At 30.5% G+C, this 15,060-nt stretch overlaps 1 protein-coding gene across 10 annotated transcripts; it reads left to right on the top strand.

Annotated features, from left to right (window-relative positions):
- The first annotated feature begins 1,888 nt into the window (after positions 1-1,888).
- LOC139502814 (protein phosphatase 2C-like domain-containing protein 1) lies at positions 1,889-14,744 on the top strand. Of its 10 annotated transcripts, none has more exons than XM_071292399.1 (9): positions 1,907-2,107; positions 3,546-3,680; positions 5,588-5,608; positions 6,018-6,035; positions 8,367-9,563; positions 9,931-10,032; positions 11,480-11,703; positions 13,078-14,176; positions 14,329-14,744. In XM_071292399.1, the coding sequence occupies exons 1-8, from the start codon at positions 2,050-2,052 to the stop codon at positions 13,576-13,578; spliced, it is 2,256 nt and encodes a 751-aa protein (XP_071148500.1). In that variant the 5' UTR covers positions 1,907-2,049; the 3' UTR covers positions 13,579-14,176; positions 14,329-14,744. The 10 variants fall into 10 exon arrangements, with proteins under 10 accessions (XP_071148502.1, XP_071148500.1, XP_071148507.1 ...); XM_071292398.1 differs by having other exon boundaries at positions 2,016-2,107; positions 3,543-3,680; XM_071292405.1 differs by lacking the exon at positions 6,018-6,035 and having other exon boundaries at positions 1,912-2,032; positions 13,078-14,168; positions 14,343-14,744.
- The last annotated feature ends 316 nt before the right edge of the window (positions 14,745-15,060 follow it).

Here is a 15,060-nt window from a genome sequence, read left to right as displayed (position 1 = left end):
TTGTCAAGTCTTGTATTCAAAATATTGTTAAAAAGTTTACCAATGGCACTAGTAATTGTTATACCTCTATAGTTAGATGGATCACAAGGATCATCTGATTTAAAAATTGGCGAAATAAAACCATCAGCCCAAATCTTTGGGTACACACTATTCTTGAGGCACAAATTAAATAATTTATATAAGCAACCTATCAAATATGACTGACTATATTTTAACATTTCATTTGAAATCAAATCAGGTCCACAGGCCTTGCCTGATTTTAAGCTCGCAATAGCATCAGAAATTTCTTTTTTACTAATATCATTATCTAAATCATTAAAAACTACAGATTTTTCTTTGTCATTCAGGATCATTTCCAACTGGTTAAGTCGTAAAATGAGAAAATTGTCCCCCCTTTTTTTTCTCAGAGGGCTTTTGTTTTGTATATAAACCATAATTCTGTGGTAAAACATAGATTATTAAGAGCAATTTATATATCCCTCAGCTACATAACTTGCTAAACTGGTTCAAATTTGCATGTACAGTGAGATTTTCGAATTCTTATTAGTGTATACCATTTCCCTAGATTGTAAAAGGCTACCATATGAAACACAATAAAACTTGAAAAATCATAAGATTATTTTGACCAAGAGCTATGTTGTACCATATACAAGTCATTTCAATCACAAAAAATGCAAAAATAAGAGCTTGGAGTCAAGTCTTAAGGTTTATGTACCCTTCTGTAGCCATTTTTGTACGAACTTTTCAAACTTCAATTGTATCAACACTACAGATATTATGAATAATAGAGATAGGCCATTTTGTACATATTCCAAGGGGAAACTTGATGCAAAGCATTATTTTTTACTGTTCCATTGCATTTAATAGAAAAAGAGGACTTTGTGGCAAATAAATCAAGATTTTTATAGAAAATCCACAGCCTTTATCCTTGTACTCTCATATTTGGCAATTTGATGACTGATAGATATAGGATTATTGCATGCAGTGCTAGCATTGATTTCCTTAAAACAAGTTTATAAATGTAGTTATTGGTTAAGACACGTATAAATATGGCCAAAATCAAGTACACCTTTTAGGGTGCGCTCGACTTTAGTGACTCAGCACGATGTGTTTTGGAATTTACAGGTTACTTAGAACTTTTTGTAAAAAATAAACACTAGCACATCATAGAAAATCAAGTGAGTAATTTATGTTTCAAATTTTATAACAAAAATCTCTGTATTAAAGGCTGTGGATTTTCTATAAAAATCTTGATTTATTTGCCACAAAGTCCTCTTTTTCTATCAAATGCAATGAAACAGTAAAAAATAATGCTTTGTATCAAGTTTCCCCTTGGAACATGTACTAAATGGCCTATCTCTATTATTTATTTTATCTTTAGTTTTGATACAATTGAGGTTTGAAAAATTCGTACAAAAATGGCTACAGAAGGGTACATAAACCTTAATAACTGCATGCATGTTGTCTGACCATAAAAAGGCTAAAATACTTGAGTATGCCAATTTAAAATTTCCCATAAACAGGATGTTTCACCAAAAAGAGATGATTAAACATGATTACTAACTTCAAATTTGACTTTTTTTCATTGGAATAGGTACAACATCTAAAAAATGGATTTCTGATGATTGTCTGTAATAGGAAGTACACCACTAATTCATGGTCCTATGTTAAATAGCTTTCTATGTTAAATTCCTCCATTTCAAGCAGGCACACCTCTCTTGTTTTAAGTTCAAATAAAGTGGCAATCATTGCATTTCAAAGCAACGCTTTATGGTGTCTTGTACTGAAAAAATCAACATACATTTTAATGGCATATAAGAAAGAACTGGTGTCCTGAACTTCGAATTAGTGTTGTTACACCTAAAAGCTGAACTCCGGAAAATAGACCGATATCGCACCGGGATGATTCTTAAATTAGAAATACTTACTTTGCTTTGTTTACACTGACGACGAGAAGCTGAACACTTTTTCATCAAATCTTACATCTAGATTTCCCAGTAAATATAACGCAATAACAAATTATAAAATTAATGTGCAACACAAATCTGCATGCATGATTTTGCCAAGCACCTAGCTGTGGCTGTGAATCACATTCGACTGTTCGGAAGTGAGTGTTCGGCTTCATAAGTCGAAACCACATATTTTATAAATCAACATATTGTTCTGAAGTTTTGTTTGTAAACAAATCTGGCAATTTAAGTCATGTAGATAGACAAGATATATTGTTACATTAGCAGTAAGAATACATGCACCTTATCACTATTCCTGCTGGTGTAGATAGACAAGATATATTGTTGACAGTGTCTGCGGGTACGAATAGTCAAATTGCCATTCATAGGCTATGCGTACCCACATCCAGGTTAAACTAGACCCCTGCTGTTTGTGTCGAAATCAGCGTGTGGCCAGTTAACATCCAGGTTTCTAATAAAATGCCATCAGATCAGGAATGAAACGTGAAATATAAACGGAAAATATCGATAATTTGGGGATTTCGTGTAGAACGAGTGAAGAGTATGAAAAATAATATTTTCAAATTGTATTTAATAGATAATAATACATAACAAATTAAATGCACAGACACTGATCATGATGGAACATGAAACTGTACAGTCCCTGTAAAAGAATAACATGATACTATTATAAAATAATAATAATTTTATTTGCAAAATACACCCATATGGGTCAAGCAAACACAAATACAACATTTAATACAGACAGTGAAGAATTACAAATATAAACATAAAAAAAAACATAGTTATAAATGGTAATTAATGTAACCTTTGATGGACATGGACCTCATTTTCGCAACTCTAAAGATTGCTTTATCATTTACTGTTGATGATATTGATATCGTTCGATGATATTGTTCTAAATATGCCTATTGCTATTCTATGCATTATTACTATTTGTATACCAGTTGTATGGGCCATTGCCAATTATTGTAATTGTGTTTGTGCCAATAAAATATTTGTATTTGTATTTATAAAGTCACCAATTTCTGTCAAAAGCTCAGATAATTATAAAATATAAATGCAAATTTAAAGAATTAAATTTTACTGATTTTGAAAATAACATGAATTATTTCTAAACTACCGTGCAGAATGATGATTCTGAAAGTGCTTGAAACTTTGATAGAGCAGAGATACTGGCATGCCTAATCTATCTGGTAAATGACGTCATAAAGGCGTTTGAAATTGTCAATATGAATTTGAAATGAAAACCTAGTTTGCATTTACAAAATTATAGAGAATCATAGTTCAAAGACTAATTTCTTCTAAGAGATAAACTAACCATGTTTTTCCAGACAAAAAATATCAATGTCTTTATGAGTTTGACTTAATTTTTCACCTCCAACAGATTTATGACCAGTAAGAGAAAACCACAGCCTTGTGTAATGCAATGATATAATTATCCACTGGATGTATATGATTGTGGAACCAATAGTGTTTTGAAAATAAAATCAATGTTAAATACAGATAAACACAATTATCCCTACTACAATGTATGTTTACATTTGTTCATGTGACAACTTTTTGTTTTAGTAGAAATGACATCTGAATCTGGGTCAGTAGAACATCATCAGGCCACACAAGCTGATGAGGAAGAAGAGGAAGAGGAGTCTATAGACATTTTAGATGGACCAACACAGGGTCTACAGGGACATAATGTCAACAGATCAGGTAATCATAAAATGATGTAACTTTATAGGGAGACAAGAATTTTATGAAATGATAAAAAAGCAGTCTTACAGACCAATTAGGTCCAACATGATGCTATTTACATACTACACACTAACCTCCTTGTTAGTAGGACTTTGGTTCTATCTATGAGAACTAGATGTGCTGTATTAAGACACATATGGTACATGTACCGGTATGTTAATAAATGGAACATATGAAAACTAAATAAGGATATATTTTATTGTTAATTGTATATGATTCCTGTATTTGCTGTGTGGTATGTTCAATGCTAAAATACGTAAAGAAAATGAGAGAAAGACCCATTGGGGACAGAGAAAAGGATGAAGAAAAAGCTAATGAGGTCATGATACATTTTGTGCACAAAAATGTCATATTTTTTTATAATTTTTTCTGCTCTATACAGATAGGAATCTGTTGTTATGATCTGCCATTTGTTTAGGGACTTTCCTGTAGAATTCCCCTTAGGAGTTCAGTATTTTTGTATTTTACCTTTTCTGAACATATTTGTAAATGCAATATTAATCTTTATCATATGCTTTTTCCATTGAAATTTGAATAATTTAATTTTGAATGTAACACGTCTTCTGATTGGCTGACGTTATTTTGTTATGAACCCATAGACATAATTTAGTCATGTGACCAATGACGTCATCAACGTTTTTTCATGGTTTTCTATGGTTTAAAATGGAATTTAGAATTAAATTATAAGAAATGACTGTAATTTTTTTCTGTCTATTAGAAATTACATAAAAAATGTGGTGCACACTGTTAGATAACCCACTACACGCGTTATTCAGTGTGCACCACATTTTTTATGTTATTTCTTCATAGACAGAAAAAATATTACAGTCATTCCTTAAATAATTTAGTACCACCTGTGGTTTATATAAGTTTGTCATTGGTATTGGTATTGAATTTCAATTTGGGTAAATTGTTTGAAAAAATATGGCAGAATTTTTTTCATGGTATCAATCTCCCCAAAAAAGTTACTTTTTATCAAAATATTATTTAAAACTGATAATTTTGATAAAAAAATAATGTTTAAAATTATTTCATATGTTTATGAAATTTGTATTAAAAAAATCATGAATTGGAAACTCTCTTCTTAGCCTACAGACATCAAGGTATCATTTTAAAACTAACAACTAAATAAATTTAGGTGCTTATACTTACAAAGTATATTAATCTTACTACGCTTATTTATTATTTTATGAGTATTATAATTATTATGTTCTTACCTTTTTCCTGCTGTTCCAGATGGACAGCTATTTTTTCATCTTCAAAAGTTATTTGCTATTAAATAAATCATTATTCATTGGAACCAAACATGAAGATACAAAGACTGTTCATGAAATGTTATATATATATCTTCAAAAGTGTCTCATTTTCGTCTAGTCAATTTGAAATTTTAAAAAAGAAAGTTCTGTAACAAATGAAATAACATTAGGGAGGATGACAGTTGGTATATTTTGTTAGTTTATTATTCAAATTATAAAAAAAAAACTAGTTTTTACTTTTTATCAGAACTTATTGATATGCAAATTAGAAAAAAAAAGATGACAACAGAAATAGATCAGCAAAAGTGGTTTAAGGAGAGGTCATCTGTTATATAAATGTTTTGAAATTTTGCTTAAGAAAATTCACTACATTTTGTTGTTTTGATTATTTATTAAAACAGTATTCTTTTTTGTCCAAACATTTATTGCAGAATCAATGTAATACATTAAATAATTTTATGAAGGGGAAATAACTCTTAATATTATCCAATAATAATAATAGTAGAGTTATTTCCCATATGTAAAAGTATAAAGGAATTTGATATTGATCAACACAATCTTATAATTAATTAAACTGAACTTGTTTATCTTTACAACATATGCATGCAGCTGTGGCCATTGTATCAGGAGGTAACATTTTTGTTAAGTTATGGTTTACTCAAATAGCTTAGTGGACACTGAGTTAAAAACATTCTTATTTTGGTAATGGTTAGAGCAATCATTGGTTCAAAGATTGTTAAATATGCACATTTGTGATATTTACTGAGAAAAAGAACTTTGTTTTATAGTGTTAATTCTTGAAATAAGAGATGTAGTAAGAAAGAAAATAACATTGAGATAAAAGATATTAAACTCTTTCAAAGGACATCAAAATGGAATATTTGGTTTATATTATCATTGTTCTTCAAAAGTGACAGTGTTGTGTATGTGTTGTCATAATACAATTTTGTCTTTGATATATGATATTAAGAAAGGAAAAATGCAAAATATTTTATGGTTTAAGATTTTATTTCACTTAATTTTATGGGCAAACATCCAGTGGTTAAACAGCACAAGAGTAAGTTTTTACAATGAAAGGCATCTTTAGATATCCATAGCAACCAATAGAAAAGGGGAGAAACTTGATTACTGAATAAAATTTGATGTCAATGGATAGATATTTGCATTGCTTTACACAAATTTGTTCTGTTTGAATTTTTTGCAGTCATAGACAGTTATAATTCTGTCTAAATGGCTGAAAAATATATAATTTTAATGAGGTACTCAAAATGTATAAATGATAAAAAAGATTTATTTAGAATGAATATATGTAAAAAAAAGTTAGAAGTGCTGTTTAAATATTGGTTGCTGTAAAAATGGATTGACTGAAGAGGCTTATAGGTGTCAAGTCTGAGCTGTTGTAAGAGGTCATCTCTATTCGATATATATTTCTTAGCATGTACAGTCAGTAAATGTAAAAATTAACGATGATTGTTTTGCACTGATGTCCTGTCTTGGTCTTGTAAAATAAGAGACTGCAAAGATATAATATAAACCATTTATAAGGAACTCTGAATCAGACCTTTGAAAATATATTAAATATTCTTAAATTTCTTTTATTATAAAAGAAAGGCAGCACAATGAAAGATATTTAGATTTAGAGAAAACACATTGTGATAAAAGAAAGATTGCATCAATTGCTGAAAAAATTTAAATGAAACAGAATTTGTTTGGGATTGATTTTGTCTATTACAACAGCTCAGTGTGAAAGGAATAGATATTGTAAAGTTGAAGGTATATGTTTGACTAAAAATGATCTATGAATTCATGAAATGCTTTTATCTAAAATTATAGTTGCAGGAAATAGAATAATAAACACACTAAGAGTAACCAAGCAAAGGAATGTTAGACTTGCTTTAATAGTAAATAGTATTGCAAATGTTTAATTCATGTTTGAAAAAAACCAATTTCCTTATTCTATGTACATTTTAGTTTATTTGACCCATATCATCATAATATGAGAAGGATTTTTCACCATTTGGAGTTTTTTAAGTTGAAATTGTTTTAAAAAGCTTTTAAGTGGAAACCATAACATTAATAAGCGATATTTTCTGAATTTGTCACATTTTTTTAATGAAAATCATAACAAGAATGTTATATGAATATCCCTGATAGAACATGTCTAACAATGTCATACAGAACTATTACTTTACGAATCATTGTAAAATTTATAAGTAACAGTGGATTAATTAATTTAGCATTTTAGCAAATTAGAAGTTTAAATTATTCAAAAGTATGACTACAAGTTCTTTTCACGATGTTGATAAATGTTTATTATGGAAAATATTGTGGCTTCACCAAAAAATAAGTTTTAAAGTGTCCATAATTTTTGCTGAATTCATTGATTAAAAAGGTGGGGAACTCCACTTCAATGTGGTTGAAGGGAGATAACTACCGGAGATTTCTGACTAATGTTGGTGTCAGTATAAAGTATGAACATTTACTAAATGACATTTGTTTTCATCAACATATATAGACTGCATTAAACCGAATAACTGCATGTGTTGCATGTTAGTATGTTATTGTGAACCTTTGTTGTACTTAGTCAGATCAATAAAACACACAGACAGCTATAAATATGCATGTTACATATAGTTGATAGTTTTTAAATGTTGAACTTATAATTTGCTGATTAAAACTTTAATACAATAAATATATCATTATCCAAGAAACACATGTTTGTTTTTATATGAGGTATATTTGTTCATTCATTTAATTTTTAATTTTATACTTTTTCTGATTGAATAGTTAAATTATTGACTTATGAAATTCAAATACATTGTTTTTGTTAATTTGATTAATTTCTGTTATCAACAGTTAATTTGATGATCATATTTTGATTTTATGTCTGATGCATTTCCTGCTGTGGTTATGAAGTTTTTTTTTTTAATTCTTGACTCAAAGAGAAAAAGTCAGCATTTGCTTTTCAAAAATATATATTAGGAAATAATGGATTATCTCCCATTATTTAATAAGATTAAGAACTAAAAATATTCATCTAAAAGATTTTCAAATGAATAAATAGGTTATGCAAAATTCAAAAGCTATATCCTTCTGCATTTTACTGGGAGATTATCAATAAATTCTGTGTTTCATCTATAAAGTGCTAAATGGCTCCATTTCTTTCATCAAACATTTATTAAATAGTTTTATTTTTCTAAAGACAAATGATGTGATTGTATTTAAGATTGGTTCTATCTATGAAAGTTTTCATTTTTTAATTTGTATCATATTCCTTCTAAGGATATGATTTATATATTTTTCATATAAATGCAACATACATTTATTTAAAAAAAGTATTAAAATAAAAATGTATATAACCTAAAATTGATATTATTTCTCCTGATAGATACACCACAGACAAATCTTCCAGATGGGGAGACAACTCCTGATATTACAATTCTATGTGAAAAATGTCAGGACTATGTCCACCTACTACATCTCCAAGAACACAGGAAGTACCATAAAGCCCTAGCAACAATGAAATATGGCAAAAAGTTACCAAGGCCACAAAATATAGAAATGTTGCTGAAAAGAAGAAATGTAATATTGAGAAAAATGAAGCAGTCTGCTGCTAGTTTAGGAAACCACATTGAACCTCGAGAAATACAGAAAATAAATGAAGCTTATGAATATTTAAAAACTGACATGGATGGAACTTTAGCGCAGTTACAGCAGATGAGAGAGGATCTGGATGTACATGTAAATGGTTCAGCCTTGAACTGTAGTCCAGATTGTGTTTATGCTGTTGGCTTTTGCTCCCATGGAAACAGTCGCTGGAAGAACCAGATGGAGGATACAAAAGTGTATCAAGATTCGTTTGGTGAAGATAATGATAAATGTTTCATGGCCGTCTACGACGGATATCATGGAAGATTTGCATCAGATGTTGCTGCGTCTGAACTCCATCACATGTTGTTAAATGAAATGAAGAAATTTGACCCCAAAACTACTTCAACCAAGGCAGAAAATATGGCCGACAATATGGAGGATATATCTAACTATAAATTTGATAGACCAACAACAAAAGAGAGTGAGAGGGAAGTACTTTATGAGGGAAGTATGAACATTGTTGATCAAATTATCAAACTTTGTGAATCAAAATATGACGATATGATGACACCAAGATCTGGACGTTCATCTAAAGCTTTAGAATCTGAGAGGAGCAAAGAGCAGCTGATACCAATAGAAGAAGAAAAATCTGATTATGAAAAGTCACTTGGTGGGGAGAAAACTCCAAGGAACAAAAAACAACCTAAACCACCAATGTCTATTAAAATGGAAGAAGCTTTTAAAAAATCCTACCAACTTTTAGACATTTTGCTGTCATATGGCAAGGATGAGTGTTCCAGGGTGAGATGGAGTGGATGTTCTGCTACGACCTTGATACTGCACCGTATGGACCCAAATAAAGTAGATAGAGATTGGGTTATCTCCCCTGTGAAAGAGGAAGATGGTGAAAGTCAGGAAGAAGGTGATACATCACGTAAACCTTCAGGATATGAGGAACCAAGGACCCTCGGTCTCTTACATTTAGCTAATGCAGGTTTGTGGTTTACTGTCACTTTTATCTGTATGTAAAAACTTTTTATGTAACAAATATGTGCATAAAGTTTGCAAATCAAATGTTGAAGTATTTATTTCATATCCTATTTTTCAATATTTTTAACCTCAACTGCAGAATTTTACAACTGCAAAAATAACTTTTTATATGGAATAGAATGACCTTCATCAGGTATAACTAAAGTCTCAAAACCAAAATGTTAAAAATCCAATTACAAAAAACATTTATGATCATCAAAAACAAACAGGTCTGCAACCAAACATTGCAAAGGTCTAGTAATATGATTTTGTGGATTTCTCAATGTTACAATAATTAGTATAAATCATTTGTATTCTCCACTATTTTTCAGGGAATGTTCATTGTGTTTTAGTAAGAGGTAATCAGCCTTACAGGATAACAAGAGAGCATACACCTAACAATGAAAAGGAATTAAAAAGAGTCATCAAAGCAGGTTTGTATATATGAGTCTTACTTTCCTTGTATCAACAAAAGAGAAATAGATATGAGAGATATATAACTTACGTGAACACAAGATCATGACAATGCTACAGTGAAGAATTTGATTTTACTTTTTCCATGGTTTAATGATATGTCACAGAATTATTTTTGGAGAAAGATAGGATTGTATAATGAAATTAACAGTTATTCTGTCATGGACACAAGAAAAGTACATAAAAAAGAGCAATGTACTGTAGTATCATCCCAATTTAGTATGTGATCAGTTTAATGCCAAAACTTCTGATGAGATTATTTATTTGTTGGTTAAAAACATGTAACACCTTATACTATGTTGTGCTCTTTCACCACTGTTCTATATTTAGGGGAGGGCTGAGCACTCACAAACATCATTAACCTTGCTACATTCTTTATGTGCTTGTCCCAAGTATGGAATTTGTTACTGTTTGTTTGTTGTTGGTTGCTGTCTGTTATATTTGTTTTTCATTTAATGTTTTAGAATTGATCAGACGATTGGTTTTCCAATTTCATTTGTTTCACATTTTGTCATACCAGGGCTTACAATAGTCATATATACAGTATCAGTTTTTCTGACTGTTGAAGGTCATAGACTGACTTATATCTGTTTACATCATTGACCTTGGGTGGTCTCCAGTGGACCACATGTCCATATTATTGAAATGATAAAGAGTGCATTTGTTTCTAACCAGAAATTTTGTCATCGATGACTATCGTTTAGTAAACGTTAAGCTGCTAGAAACAAATACATCGTTTAATAAACTTTATCGACCCCACGTTGTCAGACAAAAATAGATTACACTCACGCACTGTAAACAAACAGGTAAAAGTGCGGGAAATAAATAACCAGGACTTTGCGAAAACAACACGTCCTCGTAATTATTTAAACGACAGATGCAGAAAAAAATTTATCGTTTACACGTCTCAACGATAAACGATCAACGACTACGCGACTATTTTGCGCGTACATCGTTTATGTGAACGATGTCAACGTTGACCAAAAAATGTAAGAAACAAATGGATTAAAAGACTACGCGCATAGTCGTTTACATCGTTTAGGTTAGAAACAAATGCGCTCAAAATCACACAACCAAAATTCATCCAAAAAGTACAAAACTCAATAACATGACTGTTATAGCTAAAGCCCTGTCAACCAGAAAAGGATGTTGTATAAGAAAAAAAATAGCCTGGCCAGACGCCAGGGCGTCCCAGAAAAAAAAAGACTTGCCAGATGCCAGGGCGTCCCAGAAAAAAAAATAGCCTTGCCAGACGTCATAATTATTTGGACTACATGCATTCTTACTGAAATAGGTTTTAAATTTTCCGGATCCTTGCTTTATTTTACCAATTACAGTATACAGCTCTTTTCAGAGTGATCTAGTGTTATATTTGTAGTGCATTGTACATTTTTATATAATTGACAGGTGGCGATATAAGTGAAAGTAAAAAAGAAAAGAGAGTAAATGGGGTTTTAAGTACCACAAGAGGACTTGGTAACCATGGTGATGTAAAGTTAAAGAAATGTGTTCTAGTAGAGCCCTACACCACATCAGTACCGATAGACCAGTATGCACAGTTTCTTATTTTAGCTTCACATGGAGTCTGGGAAGTGTTCACCCCACAAGAGGCCACATCTCTATTGTTGAAGGTATAATGAAATCAAACTATAACCATAAAGTATGTTTATTGAAGAATGTTTAAAACAATAAGGAAGTGTCTGAGATAAATTCCTAACTCTTGCAGTGAAACTCTATGGAAAGTAAAATGAATTTAAAAGTGTCCTTTTAATCATAAATTGTCTACATATATAATGTTAGATAAAGTATGGTGAAAAGAATAATGAAGTCACCACTAAGTTTTCAGGCTTCAGCAATAAGCAGGTAAGCACACAAACCTAAAATTTTGTCACTTTTGACAAGATGGGGGAAAATATGTGAAAAGGAAAAACAAGTGAAAAAACAAAGTTCTTTATAAATAGTAAATTTTGATGTGGATCTTAATGACCACAATTTATTTATGTGTTCCTAGATGTTATGATTAAAATACAACTTCCTTTACAGTGACTTGACTGTTATTGTTGCTCTCCTATCCTGTTTACAATCCTATAAGACTTTAATTCCACTTTAATGATGTTGTGACAAAATTAGTTTATCAGTTTGTATAGTTATATTATAGTCATTTCCATGCTGAAGAGGAACTGTTTATTTTGAATTGCTATAAAATTGTCCAAACTAAGCCTTCATATAGTTTTTCTTTCTAAAAGTATTCTATATTTATAAGAATCAGATATCATTTTAAATAAAACATCATATATTCAGTAAAATATGTGTGAAATAACAATATGCTATTGATAAGTTTTCAGGGGAGATAACCTAAAATATTATTCTTTTGAATAAAGACTTTTTGAAAGAAAAGTTATTATCTCCCCCATGGAAACTTCCTACAAACATATATTGCAATTTTACACATATTTTACTGAATATGAAATGTTTTAATTCACATAATGTCTGATTCTTATCAATATAGAATACTTTTAGAAAGAAAAACTATATGAAAGCTTAATAGCAATTCAAAATAAACAGTTCCCCTTCAGCATGGAAATGAATATAATATAACTATACAAACTGATAAACTAATTTTGTCACAACATCATTAAAGTGGAGTTAAAGTCTTATAGGATTGTAAGTATGTTTTATTTTATCACCTTTCACTTTCATGACTTGGCTGTGGTTTTCTACAGCAGTTGGTTCAAATTTCTGACCAGTTGAACAATTTGATTTTATAAAACAAATTGCAATTTGGTCAAAATTTTGAATGAGTTGCAATTGGTGGAGAGCAACACTAACAGTCAAGTCACTGTAAGAATGATTGATTCTTCACTTGAAATCTGAAAATGGTTGATGTACACTTTTTGAGGTATGGTGGGGGGTCTGAAAAAGTGTACGTTTTGTACACTTTGGGAAATGGTTGACAAATATGGATGACCCCTAAATTATAATAATTCTCTTCTTCTCTTTTTTAGTTGTTGCCTAGCAACTTTGTTCCAGTACCAAGTAAAATTAGTACTACTCTCCAACCTTTAATGGAAGACATAAATAGTCAACATATTACTACACCACATTCAAATTTCTCACCATCTGTTGCTAAGCAACATCACCATGACAACACAATAGATGAAAAAGAGGAGGAAAGACAGTTATCACCACTCATTGATGAACGTCTTAGAAAAATTGAAACTAAGAGTCCAAACACTGAAGCAGACCTGAAAACTGAAATTGGTAGTCACATGGGTGACTCAGATGGAGAATCTGGAAATGAGGCTGATATAGAAACATATGGAGATTACTTATCAATCCCAGCATTCTCTAGAATGTCAATTATAAATCCCAATCACACCAGGGACACATATCATCGTGAGTTTGCCAAAGTTATGGCCGAACATTTAGTACAGGCTGCCTTGCAAGCAGGAGCTAAGGATAATATAACAGTTACTATTGCCTTGTTGCCTGGATGTGGTTTATAATCTACAGATTTATGATGAACAAAGGTTAATCTTCTTGCTGATCATTCAAGACAGTTCTTGTTGCTGTGAAAAGGAAAACAATGTGAAACTTTATCAGTAAACTCATCATAGATATCAGCCTTAAAATTGTGTATGCCAGTAGTGCATTTTGTCTACAAAAGACTCATCAGTTGTGCTTTAATCCAAAACATTAACAGGCCAATCAGTTTTTCAAATTTGCCTTAGTGAAAGTTGCATCACTATCACTATTGACAGTTGGTCTTGATGTAAAAAAAAAAGTCAAAAATTCGTTGAGTGTAAAGAAAAATTAACATAATATGTAAGATATAAGTTAGTAAAAATTCAATGAAAAACTAGGTCTTAACTTTGACTTAACTTTTATATTTACCACTCTTATGGAGTTTAGTTTTTTATCACATGATTTACTCACATATGAGTGATAGGACAACTATATTTGTTTTACACATGAGTGCACAGTAGAAAGTCTGTAATATTGATATATTGAATTATATTGATACAAGAGGGTCATACAAGAAAACTTATACTGTAAATTCAGAAATTAATGCGAGGTTTTTATTATTGGGACAAATGTGACAGAGTTGTAAACGCAATAATTTAAACTCGCATTGTGAAATATTTTACATGAATTAAACAGGATTTTTCTCAAAATCGTAAAAATTAAAATTGCATTAAAGTCTAAAATGACAAAATCGCAATAATAAATGCATGCAATAATTTCTGAATTTACAGTATACAAAATTTAGAATTATTCCATGCTCTCAAAGACTTTGTAATAAGTGCAAAGTTCTGGATGATGAATCCCATTTCTTTTTATTTTGTAAAATAAATTATGATTTAAGGCATGTCATTTAAACAATTTAATATAACTCAATGCAAAGATTTTTCTGATAATAAACTGAAATATATATTAAATTCAACCACTAGTCAGCAAGTGAAATCTTTAGGCTCCGTTATTAAACAGTCCATGGAACTGGGGACACTGGGCACTTGAGGTCATTTGTTGTATGAGTTTTATGTTTTGTTTTGTTTTGTTTTGTTTTGATGTAAATGTTAATGTCATCATTATATTGTTGTTATTACATGTAATTGCCTTTGACCCTCTTATGGGTGTAATTCTAATAAAGATTATGTTTATGTACCAGTAATATTAATGTTTATTATACAAATATCACATAATCTTAACATTAGCAATGTTCTTGGAAAATTAGGTCATGGTTTGATAAACCATGCCAGACAGACATGTTATCCTTATAATCATTCCTTACACCAAATAAAATAGTCATATGAACCCTGCCAGATAGACATTGAAACCCTACAATCGTTCAATACTCTTAACTATATTTGACACATTGCTTGGAATATCTGAGAAATGGAACAAACCATAAAAACTAAACATTGTCCAATGAACCATGAAAATGAGGTCAAGGTAATATGACACCTTCCAGTTGGACATTTACGCCT

This window comes from Mytilus edulis, chromosome 14 (genome assembly GCF_963676685.1).
Source record: "Mytilus edulis chromosome 14, xbMytEdul2.2, whole genome shotgun sequence".
Classification (NCBI taxonomy): domain Eukaryota; kingdom Metazoa; phylum Mollusca; class Bivalvia; order Mytilida; family Mytilidae; genus Mytilus; species Mytilus edulis.
Note: the sequence above shows the minus strand (reverse complement) of the source record. Positions and strands in the feature narration are given on the sequence as shown.